This window comes from Balaenoptera physalus, assembly GCF_965194825.1.
Source record: "Balaenoptera physalus genome assembly, chromosome: 20".
NCBI lineage: Eukaryota > Metazoa > Chordata > Mammalia > Artiodactyla > Balaenopteridae > Balaenoptera > Balaenoptera physalus.
The window spans coordinates 58,536,429-58,557,107 of NC_138901.1; the positions used below are offsets into that span (position 1 = coordinate 58,536,429).

Sequence of the window (20,679 nt, forward strand, 5' to 3'; positions counted from 1 at the left end):
CTCCCACGGCCCAGTGGGACCACCGGGCCCTGCCCATCCTCACCATTTTGGGTCTGCAGCCTCGCCTTCTGCACGTTCAGATCATGAATTAACTGTGTCTGTTGGTCATCCTTGGCCTTGATTTCATTAAATTGGTCTTCCACAGTCCGGCACATTCTTTCCACATTACTCTTTGAAAAGAAAAGAAAAAGCCCACATGAATGGGAAGAATGGGTCCCTGGTGCCCAGTATTGAACCGTTCGACAGTTTAGCTTCTCATTAGGTAAAATAAGAATAAAAATACAGAACACATAAAGGTCAGTTTAAAAAATTGGTCATTTCAGGTTTTCTTTATTTTTATGTGTGATTGCTGCTTAATCACCAATATCTTGGAACATCAGCTTTTGATAGATAAGTATTTACTGGTTTGTAAACAAACCTTTGAGAAGATGACACTCAAAGGAACCATGGGATCTTCTTACAGTATAGTAATTCTACTGATGTGAATAATATTACTTTCTGATATGCCTGTGTGCAAGCAATATATTCAGGTGATGGTGTTGAGCATTTTATTTAATTATTAAAAAGGAGATGGCATGGGGGGATTCACCCCACAGCCTCCAGATGGCCTGTATTTTTTTTGAAGTTTGTTTAAAAACCTCATATATGTTGTAGACCTCTTCCTTCCTCCTCTCACCTCATATAACATAAAATAAATACATCAAGCATGTATTCGTCTTTAGACTGCCAAGTGTGATATGGTAGCAGGAGAGGAAGGGATATTAGATTCAAAGGAAACCCTCAAGGAGCTTAGGGTATCTTTGAGAAGAAGACATATGAACATGAAATAATTAAATCAGGGGAGTTGGACAAGGGATGTTGACTCACAAGGAGAAAGATCAAAGGCTATACCAACTTTAAACATATAAAGCAATATAAAGTGCCTCTGGCACTGTATTTAAAAATTGAAAACGGAAAGCAGACAGCAGTGGTGGTGACAGGGAGGTTGTAAAGAGGTGCTGTTGATAGGCACAGCATGTGCGTGATCCTGGGGTTTCTTGTAACTCAGCAACCTGGCCTGGCTTGGGGAGAGGGAGAGAGAGAGAGAGAGAGAGAGAGAGAATACAAACACAACTTCTTAGAGGGAGACAAAACCCAAGAAGGGCAGAAAAATGGGGAAATCAGAAAGAGAGAAAAAGGAGTTGCAGTCAGGGAGTGAGGAAGAAATCAAGAGAAATCATGGGCAGTGTGAACCCAGACCCTAAACAAGGACAGCAAGGGGTACCATGGAGGCCACTTTAATTCTCTGATCCAAATCTCCTGTTTCTTTTCTCCACAGACACCCGGACCTTTTGGGCAACCCTCTGCAGGAGGCCCACGGCCCCTCATCTGGGGTCACTGCTTTTTCCAGTCCAGCTGAGCCACCCAAGTGCAGCCTCGAGCACCCAGGAATGAGGGTAGCTCTTGAATTCAGGAGCACAAGTTGCTGTCTGAGGAAGCCTTTCCTTGGAAGTTACATGCAGAGGTGGGTGAAGTTTAAGCTTCAGGTCCCTCTTTTGCATGGGCCCCAGATAATGCAGAAGGTTCTAGATGAAGATGGGAAGCTGGGTGCAAACAAGAATATATTTCTAGGTAGGCATTTCCGGCACATGGCCAGAAGAGTTCTCAGAAGACCATGACCTGAGTCTCCAAAGCACCAGTAATTTGTGGCTTATTTTTCTCATTCTAAGTAAATATTTACTTTCATGCTTCATTTTGTATTCATAATGTTGTGTACATTTTTCTTAAAGAGGCCCTCCTCTCCTGAATTTTATGTGCTTCAAGCGCCACAAAACCTGGATCCACCCCTGATGTCATGCATAATGTCACACTGGCTCTGCCTCCCCAGGACTAATATTGTGGGCTAAGAAGGTGGTGGGCCCAGCAAGGCTCCTTGGTGCAATCCATCCACGAGTTTAGTTCTAGAAAATGCCAGACGGATTGGAAGTTTTCGGGAAAGACTGTATGGGTGATAAGACCTTGAGTGGTAGCAGATCTTTGGATCAGGGTTTGGGTGACTTGAATGAATTTGGGGAACGAGGAGTAGGTGGGAGTGGGAGAGGGTTTCTGTTTGGAACATGCAGTGAGTTGGAGGCAGTGAACTACACACGCCCACCGGGCAGGTGGATGTACTGCGTAGCGTTTGCAGAAGCATCAGGTACCTTTGACTTGGAGATGGTCTCGATGTTACTGGCCAGGTCATCAGTCTCCATCTTCATCTCACTCTTCTCCTTCTCCAGAGTGGTCTGGGAGCTGACCTTGGAATCACTTGGGGCCAGCCCAGCCCTCTGCATAGGGTCATCTCCCCAGCAAAAGAATCCCAGGTTAGGGTCGGGAATGGGCAGGGATAGTTAGGGAGTTTGGGATTGACATGTACACACTGCTGTATATAAAACAGATAACCAACAAGGACCTACTGTATAGCACAGGGAACTCTGCTCAATATTATGAAACAGCCTAAACAGGAAAAGAATTTGAAAAAAAAATAGATACATGTATAACTGAATCACTTTGCTGTACACCTGAAACTAACACAACATTGTTAATCACCCATGCTCCAATATAAAATAAAAAGTTAAAAAAAATCATAACCGGGGCTTCGCTGGTGGTGCAGTGGTTGAGAGTCTGCCTGCCAGTGCAGGGGACGCAGGTTCGAGCCCTGGTCTGGGGGGATCCCGCATGCCGCGGAGCGACTGGGCCCGTGAGCCACGATTGCTGAGCCTGTGTGTCTGGAGCCTGTGCTCCTCAACAAGAGAGGCCGCGATAGTGAGAGGCCCATGCACCACGATGAAGAGTGGCCCCCACTTGCCGCGGCTGGAGGAAGCCCTCGCACAGAAACAAAGACCCAACACAGCCATAAATAAATAAAAAATAAAAAAAAAATGTAATTATAATTTACTTAAAAAAAAATCATAACCAAAAAAATGAATAAATAAAAGATCTCACTAAGGTTACTAAAAAAAAAAAGTCAAGAATCCCAGGGAAACCCTGGGAGGCTTGTGAGCTCACCAAACACCCAGCTCCAGGAGTGCCTGTGGGGAATGCAAAAGGTACCCTCAAAAGGAGAGAGCTGAAAAGACAGGTGACCTACCGCTGTTTGAAGTCAACATAGAGGATCCGGCTGGGGAACCCTTTCCTGAAAATCCGGATGCCCTCCAGGACCCCGTTATAGCGCAGCTGGTGCAGGACCAAGTGGTGGTCCATCACGCCTGGGGAGAGAATGGCCCGGGGCATGTTTGGCTTTTTCCTTGTTTCCTTTGGTTATCTGGGCACGATGAGACACCCCAACACGCCCAGACTTGAGTGGGAAGGTTTGAGGCCAGTTCCTTTCCAGAGGGATGGGGATGGAGGCTGGACCCTGCCTACAGTCTCACAGTAGAAATAATCTCAATGCCTTGGGGAGACTCTAGCACCCCATAAACATAGGACTAAAAACCAAAATATTAATCTTTGCCCTGTTCATGGCCCTTGACCGTGATGAAGATGGAATGGTTGTCTCCATCTAGAAATGCTTCTCATAATTATTATTATTCTTATGATAATAATAGTCATATTATTATTACTATAATTGACAGCCAACATTTACTGAGTGTTCACAATGTGTTTGGCCCTATTTTCTTTTGTTTTATTTTATTTTATTAGTTCCTTGGTGGCCTAATAAATAATCAGTTGTAAGAGTTTCATGGGAATACACAAAGAAGTCTTCTCTAATATGAGAGTATTGTGTTTGAGATCTATTGATCAGACTGACCATATAATTTATTATATTGCATGCACTCTTACATATTTTGGTCTACCTCATTAATCATGAACTGACAGAGTTTATTTAAATTCACCTACAACTATTGTTGTAGTGCTATCTACCAGCATTTAAAAAACATTGAGGTGTGAGGGATTAACCAAGATGGCGGAGTAGAAGGACGTGCTCTCACTCCCTCTTGCGAGAGCACCAGAATCACAACTGGCTGCTGGACAATCATCGACAGGAAGACACTGGACTTCACCAAGAAGGATACCCTACGTCCAAGGACAGAGGAGAAGCCACAGTGAGACGGTAGGAGGGGCGCAATCAGAGTAAAATCAAATCCCATAACTGCTGGGTGGGTGACTCACAGACTGGCGAACACTTATTCCACGGAAGTCCACCCACTGGAGTGAAGGTTCTGAGCCCCACGTCAGGCTTCCCAACCTTGGGGTCCAGCAACGGGAGGAGGAATTCATAGAGAATCAGACTTTGAAGCCTAGTAGGAATTGATTGCAAGACTTCGACAGGACTGGGGGAAACAGAGACCCCACTCTTGGAGGGCGCACACGGAAGAGTGTGCGCATTGGGACCCGGGGGAAGGAGCAGTGACCCCGGGGGAGACTGAACCAGATGTACCTGCTAGTGTTGGAGGGTCTCCTGCAGAGGCGGGGGCTGGCTCTGTTTCACCGTGGGGACAAGGACACTGGCAGTGGAGGTTCTGGGAAGTACTCCTTGGCGTGAGCCCTCCCAGAGTCTGCCATTAGCCCCACCAAAGAGCCCAGGTAGGCTCCAGTGTTGGGTTGCCTCAGGCAAAACAACCAACAGGGAGGGAACCCAGCCCCACCCATCAACAGTCAAGTGGATTAAAGTTTTACGGAGCTCTGACCGCCACAGCAACAGTCAGCTCTACCCACCACCAGAGCCTCCCATCAAGCCTCTTAGGTAGCCTCAACCACCAGAGGGCAGACAGCAGAAGCAAGAAAAACTACAATCCTGCAGCCTGTGGACCAAAAACCACAGTTACAGAAAGATAGACGAGATGAAAAGGCAGAGAGCTATATACCAGATGAAGGAACAAGAAAAAACCCCAGGAAAACAAATAAATGAAGTGGAGATAGGCAACCTTCCAGAAAAAGAATTCAGAATAATGATAGTGAAGATGATCCAGGACCTCGGAATAAGAATGGAGGCAAAGATAGAGAAGATGCAAGAAATGATTAACAAAGACCTAGAAGAATTAAAGAACAAACAAACAGAGATGGCCAATACAATAACTGAAATGAAAACTACACTAGAAGGAATCAATAGCAGAATAACTGAGGCAGAAGAACGGATAAGTGACCTGGAAGACAGAATGGTGGAATTCACTGCTGTGGAACAGACTAAAGAAAAAAGAATGAAAAGGAATGAAGACAGCCTACGAGACCTCTGGGACAACATTAAACGCAACAACATTCACATTATAGGGGTCCCAGAAGGAGAAGAGAGAGAGAAAGGACCAGAGAAAATATTTGAAGAGATTATAGTCGAAAACTTCCCTAACATGGGAAAGGAAATAGCCACCCAAGTCCACGAAGCGCAGAGAGTCCCATACAGGATAAACCCAAGGAGAAACACGCCGAGACACATAGTAATCAAAGTGGCAAAAATTAAAGACAAAGAAAAATTATTGAAAGCAGCAAGGGAAAAACGACAAATAACATAGAAGGGAACTCCCATAAGGTTAACAGCTGATTTCTCAGCAGAAACTCTACAAGCCAGAAGGGAGTGGCATGATATACTTAAAGTGATGAAAGGGAAGAACCTACAACCAAGATTACTCTACCCGGCAAGGATCTCATTTAGATTTGATGGAGAAATCAAAAGCGTTACAGACAAGCAAAAGCTAAGAGAATTCAGCACCATCAAACCAGCTCTACAACAAATGCTAAAGGAACTTCTCTAAGTGGGAAACACAAGAGAAGAAAAGGACCTACAAAAACAAACCCAAAACAATTAAGAAAATGGTCATAGGAACATACATATCGATAATTACCTTAAACGTGAATGGACTAAATGCTCCAACCAAAAGACACAGGCTTGCTGAATGGATACAAAAACAAGACCCATATATATGCTGTCTACAAGAGACCCACTTTAGACCTAGGGACACATACAGACTGAAAGTGAGGGGATGGAAAAAGATATTCCATGCAAATGGAAATCAAAAGAAAGCTGGAGTAGCTATACTCATATCAGATAAAATAGACTTTAAAATAAAGAATGTTACAAGAGACAAGGAAGGACACTACATAATGATCAAGGGAGCAATCCAAGAAGAAGATACAACAATTATAAATAGACATGCACCCAACATAGGAGCACCTCAATACATAAGGCAACTGCTAACAGCTACAAAAGAGGAAATTGACAGTAACACAATAATAGTGGGGAACTTTAACACCTCACTTACACCAATGGACAGATCATCCAAAATGAAAATAAATAAGGAAACAGAAGCTTTAAATGACACAATAGACCAGATAGATTTAATTGATATTTATAGGACATTCCATCCAAAAACAGCAGATTACATGTTCTTCTCAAGTGCGCACGGAACATTCTCCAGGATAGATCACATCTTGGGTCACAAATCAAGCCTCGGTAAATTTAAGAAAATTGAAATCATATCAAGCATCTTTTCTGACCACAACACTATGAGATTAGAAAGGAATTACAGGGAAAAAAACGTAAAAAAGACAAACACATGGAGGCTAAACAATACGCTACTAAATAACCAAGAGATCACTGAAGAAATCAAAGAGGAAATCAAAAAATACCTAGAGACAAATGACAATGAAAACACGACGACCCAAAACCTATGGGATGCAGCAAAAGCAGTTCTAAGAGGGACGTTTATAGCTATACAAGCCTACATCAAGAAACAGGAAACATCTCGAATAAACAACCTAACCTTGCACCTAAAGCAATTAGAGAAAGAAGAACAAAAAAACCCCAAAGCTACCAGAAGGAAAGAAATCATAAAGATCAGATCAGAAATAAATGAAAAAGAAATGAAGGAAACAATAGCAAAAATCAATGGAACTAAAAGCTGGTTCCTTGAGAAGATAAACAAAATTGATAAGCCATTAGCCAGACTCATCAAGAAAAAGAGGGAGAGGACTCAAATCAATAAAATCAGAAATGAAAAAGGAGAAGTTACAACAGACACCGCAGAAATACAAAGCATCCTAAGAGACTACTACAAGCAACTTTATGCCAATAAAACGGACAACCTGGAAGAAATGGACAAATTCTTAGAAAGGTATAACCTTCCAAGACTGAACCAGGAAGAAACAGAAAATATGAACAGACCAATCACAAGTAATGAAATTGAAACTGTGATTAAAAATCTTCCAACAAACAAAAGTCCAGGACCAGATGGCTTCACAGGTGAATTCTATCAAACATTTAGAGAAGAGCTAACACCTATCCTTCTCAAACTCTTCCAAAAAATTGCAGAGGAAGGAACACTCCCAAACTCATTCTATGAGGCCACCATCACCCTGATACCAAAACCAGACAAAGATACTACAAAAAAAGAAAATTACAGACCAATATCACTGATGAATATAGATGCAAAAATCCTCAACAAAATACTAGCAAACAGAATCCAACAACACATTAAAAGGATCATACACCACGATCAAGTGGGATTTATCCCAGGGATGCAAGGATTCTTCAATATACGCAAATCAATCAATGTGATACACCATATTAACAAATTGAAGAATAAAAACCATATGATCATCTCAATAGATGCAGAAAAAGCTTTTGACAAAATTCAACACCCATTTATGATAAAAACTCTCCAGAAAGTGGGCACAGAGGGAACCTACCTCAACATAATAAAGGCCATATATGACAAACCCACAGCAAACATCATTCTCAACGGTGAAAAACTGAAAGCATTTCCTCTAAGATCAGGAACGAGAGAAGGATGTCCACTCTCACCACTATTATTCAACATAGTTCTGGAAGTCCTAGCCACGGCAATCAGAGAAGAAAAAGAAATAAAAGGAATACAAATTGGAAAAGAAGAAGTAAAACTGTCACTGTTTGCGGATGACATGATACTATACATAGAGAATCCTAAAACTGCCACCAGAAAACTGCTCGAGCTAATTAATGAATATGGTAACGTTGCAGGATACAAAATTAATGCACAGAAATCTCTTGCATTCCTATACACTAATGATGAAAAATCTGAAAGAGAAATTATGGAAACACTCCCATTTACCACTGCAACAAAAAGAATAAAATACCTAGGAATAAACCTACCTAGGGAGACAAAAGACCTGTATGCAGAAAACTATAAGACACTGATGAAAGAAATCAAAGATGATAGCAACAGATGGAGAGATATACCATGTTCTTGGATTGGAAGAATCAACATTGTGAAAATGACTATACTACCCAAAGCAATCTACAGATTCAATGCAATCCCTATCAAATTACCAATGGCATTTTTTACGGAGCTAGAACAAATCATCTTAAAATTTGTATGGAGACACAAAAGACCCCGAATAGCCAAAGCAGTCTTGAGGGAAAAAAACGGAGCTGGAGGAATCAGACTCCCTGACTTCAGACTCTACTACAAAGCTACAGTAATCAAGACAATATGGTACTGGCACAAAAACAGAAACATAGATCAATGGAACAAGATAGAAAGCCCAGAGATAAACCCACGCACCTATGGTCAACTAATCTATGACAAAGGAGGCAAAGATATACAATGGAGAAAAGACAGTCTCTTCAATAAGTGGTGCTGGGAAAACTGGACAGCTACATGTAAAAGAATGAAATTAGAATACTCCCTAATACCATACACAAAAATAAACTCAAAATGGATTAGAGACCTAAATGTGAGAATGGACACTATAAAACTCTAAGAGGAAAACATAGGAAGAACACCCTTTGACATAAATCACAGCAAGATCTTTTTTGATCCACCTCCTAGAGTAATGGAAATAAAAACAAAAATAAACAAATGGGACCTAATGAAACTTCAAAGCTTTTGCACAGCAAAGGAAACCATAAACAAGACGAAAAGACAACCCTCAGAATGGGAGAAAATATTTGCAAACGAATCAACGGACAAAGGATTAATCTCCAAAATATATAAACAGCTCATTCGGCTCAATATTAAAGAAACAAACACCCCAATCCAAAAATGGGCAGAAGACCTAAATAGACATTTCTCCAAAGAAGACATACAGACGGCCACGAAGCACATGAAAAGATGCTCAACATCACTAATTATTAGAGAAATGCAAATCAAAACTACAACGAGGTATCACCTCACACCAGTTAGAATGGGCATCATCAGAAAATCTACAAACAACAAATGCTGGAGAGCGTGTGGAGAAAAGGGAACCCTCTTGCACTGTTGGTGGGAATGTAAATTGATACAGCCACTGTGGAGAACAATATGGAGGTTCCTTAAAAAACTAAAATTAGAATTACCATATGACCCAGCAATCCCACTACTGGGCATATACCCAGAGAAAACCGTAATTCAAAAAGACACATGCACCCGAATGTTCATCGCAGCACTATTTACAATAGCCAGGTCATGGAAGCAACCTAAATGCCCATCAACAGACGAATGGATAAAGCAGATGTGGTACATATATACAATGGAATATTACTCAGCCATGAAAAGGACCGAAATTGAGTCATTTGTTGAGACGTGGATGGATCTAGAGACTGTCATACAGAGTGAAGTAAGTCAGAAAGAGAAAAACAAATATCGTATATTAACGCATGTATGTGGAACCTAGAAAAATGGTACAGATGAGCCGGTTTGCAGGGCAGAAGTTGAGACACAGATGTAGAGAACGGACATGTGGACACCAAGGGGGGAAAACTGCGGTGGGGTGGGGATGGTGGTGTGCTGAATTGGGCGGTTGGGATTGACATGTATACACTGATGTGTATAAAATTGATGCCTAATAAGAACCTGCAGTATAAAAAAACAAACAAACAAAACAACTAACACTAAACTTTCATTGGGTTATTTGTATGGAAATATGTTAATATAAATGTTTCAGACAGTACATGAAATTTCTAAAAATCTTATATGTTCTGGTATAATGTTATAAGTCATAATCCTAGTTATTACTTTAAAATGTATATCTCAGAAATAACTAATTTTCTTGTCAACTGCATTATTATGAACTTTCATCAGATCTTTAACCGTGGTCATTTTTAAGTCTTTCGTCATTTACAGACAGTTCTGGGTGTACTCTGATGCTTTTGCAAATATGTTCCTATAAAAGGGTTTCATCTTCAAGAAATTCATGGAAAAGACTCTGACAAGTACAGGCTTCTGGTAACTGACTGTACTGCTGAACTGAATGAATAAGCATTTTCAGAACTCTAATGAAAAACTGATGAACTCATAAAAGTGCTAACAAAAGATCACGATAAAAAAAAAATTAATTACATGGGACTGAGTGAACTGATGAGGATGAGTATAATTTTTGTGACTTTCTGTTTGAATTAAAAAAAAAATCCCACAAGGACTCAGAGGCAAAGAATATACAAATCAATTTTCACTGCAAAGTAAAGGAGCTGTTACAGTGGAGGATTACTGGACTGAATGTCAATATTATGACATAGTATGAGTGTGTTTCATGTTTGGTAATTGCAATCATTGTTGCTTTTGTTGTGGTCATCCATGTACAATGCTTGGTGTCAGTCTATTTATCTCTTGTAAAAATAAAATACAGTGTGTGTGTGTGAAAAAAAAAATTGAGGTGTAATTGGCATATAACATTTTACTAGTTTCAGCTGTACAACATTTTGATTCGATATTTGTATATATTTTGAGATGATCACCACAATAAGTCTGGTTAACCTCCGTCAACATACATAGTTACAATTTTTTTTGTTCTTGTGATGGGACCTGTTTCAAATGCTTTACGTGTACTGGCCTATTTAATTCTCACAACAGCCCTCTAAGGCAGGTTAAATGAGTTAATATTTACAAAATGAGTCAACACTTTGTAAGCGCTCACTCAATAAATAAATGAATTAATAACTAAGTGAATGCATAAAGAAAATGCCATTTTAATCCTCCTTTTATAGACCAGAAGGCTAAAGGACTCAGCTGCGGTCCCTTGGGCAGTAATAGGTGGAGCTGGGATCTTTTCCTTGATCATCTAATTCCTCTGCCCTCCTGTAACATTGCTGAAGCAGGACCTTGATGCCAGAAGCCCAGCCTTTGGGATTCAACAGCTTGGCTGGTGAGAGAGCTGCCTCGTAGCCACAGTCTGTGTGATGGTTTGTTCTTTCCTTTGTGACAAATGGCCCTGAAACTCAGCCATATTTGTGAATCCAGGATTGGTGATGGTTAAAGGTCTACTGTACCACATGGTGTTCTATGTCTATATAGCTGGTCTCTGACTCTCAGTTTTCTCATTTATAAAATGGAGATGATTATGCTTATCTTGCAGTGAACTGCTGTAAACAGTAGAGATAACATAATAATGGGACTGCATTAGGCTCAGAAAACAGTTGTTATTGATGCTGTTTTTATTATGGAACACCTAAGCTGATTATTTGCCAAATATAGTGGCTCTTCACTTTGGGGGGAAAGGTTTTTAAGAATCTTATGAAAGGTATGGATTTAATGTACCTATATATGTACATAATATTTTGGATATAATTTCATAGTAGGGATGCCAGATAAAATATGCCCAGGATGCCCAGTTGAATTTGAATTTCAGAGAAACAGTAAATCCTTTTTTTTTTTTTTTTTTAGTATAAGTATATCCCAAATATTGCATGGGTCATATTTATACTAAGAAATTTTTCATTGTCTCATCTGAAATTCGAATTTAATGGGGCATCTCGTGGTTTTAATTTGCTAAATCTGGCAGCCCTATTTCATAGACTGAGAAGTGATAAAGGCTATCATGATCCTGTCCTCAGGGAAACACACATGCACGTGCACAGAGACACATGTACATACTCAAGTGTGCACCCACACCCACACCCACAGAATTTTGCATACATTTCAGGGAGTCCTGTTCTGTTGGATTCTTACTCACCAGGAGTCTTGGTCTCATTGGGAATCAGACATCGCACAAAGTGAGGATGAGTGCTCCTTAAATTGGCCATCAATTTGTTTAAATTTTCCTGAGACACAAACCAGAAGAAGCACATTAACCTTAGCAAACGCCGTTGCACTGGGCAGAAATACAACAGAATGTGGAAGTTGCCAAAAAACAAACCCTGAACACAGCGGACACGGTCTGGAAAGAGGAGCCCTTCTTCTTCCCACCCTTCTTGCTCACCCTGGCGTCGCCTGGAGACAGACACAAGAGGGTGTGTCCAGTGAGTCCTGAGGACACAGTGGTGGCCTTTCCTACCCACCTGCCCCACCAGTTTTATTGAGATGTAACTGACATATAACACTGTATATGTTTAAGGTGTACAACATAATGATTTGATATATGTATATACTGCAAAATGATCACAGCATTAAGTCTACTTAACATCTATCCCTTCACTTACAGTTTCTTTCTCTTGTGATGAGAGCTTTTTTTTTTTTTATTTTTTATTTATTTATGGCTGTGTTGGGTCTTCATTTCTGTGCGAGGGCTTTCTCTAGTTGCGGCAAGTGGGGGCCACTCTTCATCGCGGTGCGCAGGCCTCTCATTATCACGGCCTGTCTTGTTGCGGAGCACAGGCTCCAGACGCGCAGGCTCAGTAGTTGTGGCTCACGGGCCCAGTTGCTCCGCGGCATGTGGGATCCTCCCAGACCAGGGCTCGAACCCGTGTCCCCTGCATTGGCAGGCAGACTCTCAACCACTGTGCCACCAGGGAAGCCCTTGTGATGAGAGCTTTTAAGCTCTACTCTCTTAGCAACTTTCATATATACAACACAGTGTAATTAACTACAGTTACCATGCTGTACTTAACAACCATGGAACTTATTTATGTCATAATTGGAAGTTTGTACCTTTTAACCCCTTTCACCCAATTCTCCCACCTCTCACCCGCCACCTCTGGCAACCACAGATCTGATCTCTGTTTCTATGAGTTTGGTTTTTTAAGATTCCACATATACGTGAGATTATACAGGATCTGTCTTTCTGTGTCTGACTTATTTCACATAGCATAACGCCCTCAAGGTCCACTGTTGCCAATGGCAAGATTTCATTCTTTTCTATGGCTGAATAATATTCCATTATATATGACCTTTTCTTTATCCATTTATCCATCAATGGACACTTAGATCGTTTCCATGTCTTGGCTATTCTAAATAATGCCACAATGAACGTGGGGGTATCTCTTTGGGATAGTAATTTCATTTCCTTTGGGTATATACCCAGAAGTGGAATTGCTGGATCACATGGTAGTTCTATTTTTAATTTTTAAAGGAATCTCCATACTGTTTTCTGTAGTGGCTGCACAAATTTACATCTCCACTAACAGTGCACCGTTTTGTCAGTGGTGGCCTTTCTAAACCGCTTCCTCCAAACCCTGAAGTGAAAGTTTGGTTTTCTTTTGACATAGGAGAGCTGAGGTTTTTTGGTTTGTTCATTTCCGTATTCTGATTCTTAAAATTCCTCTAAACTACTCAGATTTGGGAACACTGATTTTTATCACTGTGGGAACGGAGTGGGGTGGGATATGGGTGGCATTTAACTGGGAGTATAATTTAGACTCTCTGTATCCAAGGAGAATCTTTTCCTTTAGACATCAGACATGAAATCCAACTGAATAGTTGGCAAGACTGAGATGTTCCTCTTGGTGAGTGTGGTTTCTTTCATGAGTGTCCCTTTTAAAAATTCTTGAGTCCCTGTTTATCTCTTCATGAGGAAGTAACTGAAAGTCATACAACTGAAGTTTCTCAGAATATTCTACAAGTCAATTTTTTTCTTGTCTAGAAGGAACAACCCAGCTTAATGTGGCATCGGTGATATTGGGTCTACTTTTTCTGAATGACTCAATTTCAGATTTAGCTTCTGATATGTAATCAAGATTCAGCCCTTGGGGAAATTCCATGTCTCATTTCCCCCACCCTCCTCTCACTCCACCCTCTTTGTCCCCAGGGTCTAGCATGACCGTGTGTGTGGGTGGGGAGGAGAGGCAGGAAAGCCACGTCCCCAGGTTCATGCCTACACAGGAGCTCATGTTTAGAGTCCTGGCATCATTGCTAAGTGAGGTTATGCAATACAGTTACAGAGATGCCCTAATTAGATTTGAAGAAGATGGTGTTCATCATTCAAGTTTAAAGTTATACCCATTTTTATATTATACTGCCCAATACACTAGACATTAATTGTAAAAAACTATCTAATGAATGATTATATTGCATGAATTAAAAGCCTTAATTTGTTAAATTAATGCGTTTAAAATAGTCCATAATTTTTAAACCTTATTCTGGAAATTACTTAAAAAATATATAGGTAATCTTAACAAGTGATACCGGCTTGTGCAGCCATTTGGGAAAATGGTCTGGAAGTTCCTCAAAAAGTTAAACATAGAGTTACCATAGGATTCTGTAGTTCCATTCCTAGGTATGTACCCAAAAGAATTAACAATGTCCACATAGAAACTTCTATAAAATGTTCATAGCAGCATTATTCATAGTACCCAAAAGTGGAGAAAACGTAAAGGTCCATCAACTGATGAGTGGATAGACAAAATTGTGTAAGATCCACACGGTGGAATATTATTTACCTATAAAAAGAAATGAATTGCTGACACTTGCTGCAACATGGACACCTGAAGAACGTTAAGCTAAGTGAAAGAAGCCAGACACAAAAGACCATATAGTGTATGATTCCACTTATATGAAACATCCAGAATAGGCAAATTCATAGAGACAGAAAGTAGTTTGGCAGCTGCCACAAGCTGGGAAGGAGGCAGGTGGAAAGTGGCTGCTGAAGGGTTACTGGCGTGATGAAAATGTTCTGGAATTACGTAGTGGTGGTAATGGTTGCACAACCCATAAATATACCAAAAACAGCTGAATTTTTTTTTTAATAAATTTATTTATTTTTGGCTGTGTTGGGTCTTCCTTCGTTGCTGTGCACGGGCTTTCTCTAGCTGTGGTGAGCGGGGGCTACTCTTCATTGTGGTGCGTGGGCTTGTCATTGTGGTGGCTTCTCTCCTTGAAGAGCACGGGCTCTAGAGCGCAGGCTCAGTAGCTGTGGCACAGGGGCTTAGTTGCTCCGCGGCATGTGGGATCTTCCCGGACCAGGGCTCAAACCCGTGTCCCCTGCATTGGCAGGCGGATTCTTAACCACTGCGCCACCAGGGAAGTCCCACCACTGAATTTTTTAAAGGGTGAATTTTATGCTATATGAATTATATCTCAGTAAGAAAAAAACTATTAAAGAATGTGGTATTGGCTACTGTGTCCACTGGGAGGCCCTGTTCACCTCCATAGAACTCAATCTCTTTAAAAAAATTTTTTTTTGACTTAAAAATTCAATTTATTTTTTATTGAATGAAAATTTCTTTAAATTCTACAGTGCTTTATAATTTTCACAAGTTTCACAACATGATTTCATATAATCCCATAATAACCCTTTTTCCCTCCCACCCTTGTATTGCCCCTCCCCCTTCCCTCTCCCCACTGGTAACCACTAGTTTGTTCTCTATATCTGTGAGTCTGCTTCTTATTTGTCTTATTCACCAGTTGGTTGTATTTTTTAGATTCCACATATAAGTGATATCATACAGTATTTATCTTTCTCTGTCTGACTTATTTCATTTAGCATTATGCCCTCCAAGTCCATCCATGTTGCTGCAAATGGTAAAATTTCATTCTTTTCTATGGCTGAGTAATATTCCATTTTATATATATATATATATATATATATATATATATATATATATATATGGATATATATATGTCACATCTTCTTTATCCATTTATCTGGTGATGGACACTTAGGTTGCTTGCATACCTTGGCAATTGTAAATAATGCTGCTATGAATATCGGAGTGCACGTATCTTTTCCAATTAGTGTTTTTGGTTTTTTTGGATATATACCCAGGAGTGGAATTGGTGGGTCATATGGTTAGAGCTTAATCTCTTAAGGAAGAGGAAGAATAGAAGTAGGAGAAAGAAAAACAGAGATCAGAGACAGACAAATAAACCAAGCTCAACCTGAAGCTCATGTCCAACTACTGGTTCTTCATGAGTTACGAGTAATTACACAGAGTTCCTTCAGGGGGAATTAAAAAAAAATTTCACCTGCTTCTGCACCAGCATAGTTGGAAGAAAGGAAGGACAGCAGCTTCAGCGAAGACTTCTGGTACAGCCCGACCACGGTCTCGTTCAGGGGGTCCCTGTTCTTGTTCAGCCAGCTGGCAATGTTGTAGTCCGTGGTGCCCGCATGGTGCACCAGGGAGAAGTGGGCCTCAGCCTTGCCTTTGGCAGGCTTGGGCTTCTGGAAGTTGCTGGACTTGCCCAAGTGCTGGTCATACAGCTTGTTCCTGAAGGAGGTGTCTGTGGCCTTGGGGAACATGCACTCCTCTTCCAGGATGGAGAAGATGCCCATAGGCTGGAAGGAGGATAACCGACTATCCTCAGCATTTACTAGTACATCCCAATGACTCCATCATCTGTAGGAGGCAAGGACAACTTCTTTGGTGCTGTCACTCTGTTACTAGGAACACTGGGATGTAAGCACTGTGAGAACAAGGCTGTTGGTCTGTTTGGTGCGATGACAGAACAGTGCTCGGCATATGGTAGGTGCTAATTTAGTATTTGTTGAACAAAAGAGCATGGAATGAAATTGCATGTATATAAAGGTAGCTCATTGTGAGGTAACAGAAACATTGTATATTGGTCTCTGTCCCTGGTTCCTGGCACAGAGCTTCTGAAGCCTTTGCAATTTTCCTTAGTGATAAGGGTACCAGGAGCATCTCTTGTTCTATTGAGGTGACGCTGGGTGCGCTCCTGGATGGGGGCTGGTCACCAGGAAGACCAAGCCATGATTAGAAGCTTGGGATTTTCAGTCCTCTCCCCGCATCCTCCAGAGAGGGGAGAGGGGCGAGGGGCTGGAAATGGAGTTAATGATTGATCGTGCCTACATGAGGAAGCCTCCATAAAATCCCAATTGTAGGTGGTTCTGAGAGCTTCCGGGTTGGAGAACACATCCACATACTGATAGGGTGACACACGCCAGCCCGATGGGGACAGAAGCTCCTGCACTTGGGACCCTCCCAGACCTTGTGCCCAGTCAGCCCTGGGCTCCATGCACATTCTCAGGGATAACTGAGCCCTTGGATCGTAATCACCCCACACCTCTTTAAGTGTCTGAACAGATTCTGTGTGCTTTCCAAACATTTACCCTTCCTGCACAGGGAAGTCAGCTATCCGAAGGCTCAGAGCCTGCGGGAGTGGGTTTAGGGGAGCCAATCTATTAGCAGAAAAGAGTTAGAGTAAAGAGGTGGTGGTCCAACCAAGGTGGAGCTGTCCCTGGAGAGCAGCGTTTCTTTACCTTCTCGATGAGCTCAATGCAGGCGTCCATGTCCTTCCCAACGTCGATGAACGTCCACTCGATGCCCTCCTTCTTGTACTCCTCCTGCTCCAGCACGAACACGTGGTGGTTGAAAAACTGTTGCAGTTTCTCGTTGGTGAAGTTGATGCACAGCTGCTCCAGGCTGTTGAACTGGGTATTTCGAATACCAAAGAGTTTGAGTGAGTTTGGAAAATCCAGCGGAGACTCAGCAAAGCAGACACAAAGCGGAAGGGTGCTTTGGGGCTTGTCATTGATGCCAGCAACTCACATGAAAGATCTCAAAGCCAGCGATGTCCAAGACCCCGATGAAGAACTGCCTGGGCTGCTTGGTGTCCAGCTGCTGGTTGATGCGGGTGACCATCCACAGGAACATCTTCTCGTAGACGGCTTTGGCCAGAGCGCCCACCGAATTGGTCACCTTGAAAAAAAGAACATCCACTCAACCCTCAAATTAATGTTTTTATGATTGTATTAAGTTGAAACATACAAAGTTCACGTCTTGAAAGTCAAAAGCAGCTGGAGATTGGCAGTTTCATATATTTCAGTCTAATATTAAATCTATGTTGAGACATCAGCTCAGTTCCATGAGGTCTATCCCATTTACAAAGATCGTTTTCTACCAACCTTGGTTGTAACACGTGACTCTAGCCCCGGCCACACCTAATTGAACCAGAGGTGGACATTTGGTCCAAGTTGGGCTAAACGGCACGTCTCTCCTGAGAATTTGGAATTGGGATCAAAGGATGCTGGTCTCAGTCTCAGGGTGAGGCTGGAACCACGGAGATGTAAACTTGGGAGTTCTGGGGTGGCCACGGGCAGGAGAGGTGGAGAAAGCTTACCCACCTAGTGAGAACACAGCAGAGCAGGAGAGAGAAGACAGCCCACGGTGCCCCAAGAAGGAGCTGGAAGGAGGCTGCCTGGCTCTGGAGGGCTCTTCACTTCCTGGCTCCAGACCCTCATGGCACCCAAGGCACTCCTTGAGTTACCCCTGAGGCCTAAGAATGAATTCCCCCTTCATGCTGAAGCCAGTTTCATATGTGTTTCTGATTCCTGCAACCGAAAGAACTTTAGGATGGCGGTTCAAACAGCAAAATACGTGAGCCATTCGAATTCAGAGCATCTCCATTACCTGCTGGACATTTTGGCCTTTAGTGACATATTCGTTCCCAACCTTCACCCTTGGACAGCACAGGCCTTTCAGCATTTCTGCAGAATTCAGACCCATCAGGTACCCAGCTCTGTCAGCCACTGAAGGAGGAGGAGAAATGGTGTCACACAGACAGCAGCTGCTAAAACAGCCAATTAGGCCCTGGGTCCTCCTAGAAGTATTTTCTATAATCCTTTTGGATGTTTTTACGTTTTCCTACACGCCCCAGGCCTGGACTTGACTAATGGAGTTTCAACCTCATAATCCAGGGTCCTGGGTTTTCGAGAACTTTCACTTTGCCTTCTAGATACAATCTTTAGAAATAGGTTGATCTTGACTTACTGATATTTAAATTTCATTGAAAAACATATTGTTATGCAGTATTGTTGGAGTCTGATAATACAGCAACGTGGTATATGAGTAAAGGAAGTACCATCTGGACAGTTAATATAAGTTAATAAGCACCTTCTTAATTTCTGCAAGGTGCCATGCTAATAGCTGAGAGAGAAGTACGAAACCTTCATCCCACCTGCAAGTATTTGGAGATGGTCAAGCTCAGTTGAATATGGGCAATTTCATATAGTTCACTAGGAGTTCAGTTGACTGTGGGATGGACCGGGCTGCCTGCATTGAGCTCATAGAAAAGGTGAAGAAATGCTGCTTCCCAAGGAGAGCTCCTCCTTGGTTGGGACCGTCGCCTCATTGCTGGTTCGGGAGCCAAGTTAATAAAAATCCAGTGCAGTGTTTGTTAAGGACTTAGTAAGAGACCAAGTGTGTGTTGTACTCTTTGCTCAAACCATCCCTTCTTCCTACTTTGCCCATTTACCGTTATTCTTCTGGTTACTTAAACTTGAAAGCTTGGGGTGGTACATCCTTCTTTTTCACCCCTGACATGCAGTGTTGAGATAGGCATCTAAGTCCTGCTCATTTCACCTTAAAAATAGCTTGCATCTCTATGGTTTCTAAGACTGTAGGATAGTAAAGTGGCAAAGAGCCTGGGTTCAAATTTAGGCTTTGCTCCTTTATGCCTCAGCCTTGCCATTTGTCAGCTGGGGGACAGTGGCAGCACTTACGTCACTGGGCGGCTGTGAAGCAGTCCTGGTGTATAGTGAGCACTCAGCAAACACTGACTTGGGCTGGTAGCCTCATCAGAGGGGCTCAGGCCCCGGTTACAGCCACCGTTTTCCCCTTTGCCAGGCTCTTCCTGCTTCTAAACACTGAACACGTGGCTGCCAGGGCCGGAAGAGGGTCTGGGACCTTGCCGTGAGACGTATCCATATGGTCCGCCTGTGCTGAGGAGCCTGATACATTGTTTTCCTACACATTCCACACTCTGGGTGAGCATGACTACAGACAGATTAGTTCCAGGCTGTCACACATACTCTGCTGCTGCTTGGAGCGTCAGCGGCTTCTGGTGCCTATCACATACATTCTAAACCATTTATCCTGGCACTCAAGCCCTTTCCAAACCGATGCCAAAATAATCGCTTTTTAATTCCCATCTCTTACAAATCCACTACACACATCGTCTTCTATAGCCAAAGTGGACCACTCTCTGCTTCTCTGTCCCCATCACATCCCTTCCTTAGCCCCCTTGCTCATCATTTCTTCTGCTTAGACTGCCTGCCCCCCCACCTTTTAGACTCCTACCCATCTTTCAAAGTCCAAGTCAATGTCCCCACCTCCCCCAGGAAGCCTTCCCTGATTACCCCAATCAGAAGTGCTCCCTGCTCTGAACACTTTGAATTTTTCTCCCGTTACTTCGCATGCACCATTGGGAGGACAATGCACCTGTGGGTGTACATTTCCTGTATAATCCCCTTCACTTGAGTGTGGGTGGAACCTGTGAATGTAATGAGATATCACTCCCATGACGAGGTTACCAATCAGTTGACTTTGAGTTAATAACAAGGGAGACCATCCTGGACAAACCTAACCTGATCAGGAGAGCCTTTCTGGACACTGATAAAGTCATGTATATTTTCCTGGCCTTTAATTCCTGGCTATTGTTCCTTCTTATCATCTGGGGTGCCAGACGCGCTGCTTCATGCAGTGTGGGGATGTTATCAAAAGGTAGAATTCTTAGGGATGAACCAGCCTTTTACTCTGGGAGCTTGTAAGATGAAGTACTAGAGGCATGAGGCATGCAGGGTATATGGCGGTGGGTCTGGCCGTCGGTCAGCCCCTACACTGCCCTCTACTCTGTTTCCAGGCCTCTTTGGGATGAGGCAGAG

General features: G+C 42.3%; 1 protein-coding gene and 1 long non-coding RNA gene across 2 annotated transcripts in view; one reads left to right on the forward strand and one right to left on the reverse strand.

Moving 5' to 3' along the window:
- The window catches only part of LOC309650283, a 490,920-nt gene that overhangs the window by 267,927 nt on the left and 202,314 nt on the right, over nucleotides 1-20,679 (forward strand). Inside the window, exon 10 of the long non-coding RNA XR_014257498.1 lies at nucleotides 1,319-1,504. This is a non-coding gene — a long non-coding RNA (uncharacterized lncRNA). The remainder of the gene's footprint in view (nucleotides 1-1,318; nucleotides 1,505-20,679) is intronic.
- Nucleotides 11,418-20,536, reverse strand: LOC309650271 (myosin-7-like). Its single transcript, XM_082441476.1, has 3 exons — nucleotides 17,567-20,536; nucleotides 17,278-17,448; nucleotides 11,418-16,335 (listed from the first exon to the last, which is right to left on the reverse strand). The coding sequence occupies exons 1-3, from the start codon at nucleotides 17,669-17,671 to the stop codon at nucleotides 16,009-16,011; spliced, it is 603 nt and encodes a 200-aa protein (XP_082297602.1). The 5' UTR covers nucleotides 17,672-20,536; the 3' UTR covers nucleotides 11,418-16,008.

Excerpts from the sequence above, each read along its gene's own strand:
- LOC309650271 (XM_082441476.1), bottom strand. The coding sequence starts at position 17,671 with ATGTTCCTGTGGATGGTCACCCGCATCAACCAGCAGCTGGACACCAAG. Across the intron at positions 17,449-17,566 it reads CTGGCTTTGAGATCTTTCAT|TTCAACAGCCTGGAGCAGCT; the intron begins GTGAGTTGCTGG and ends CGAAATACCCAG. Across the intron at positions 16,336-17,277 it reads GCATTGAGCTCATCGAGAAG|CCTATGGGCATCTTCTCCAT; the intron begins GTAAAGAAACGC and ends TCCTCCTTCCAG.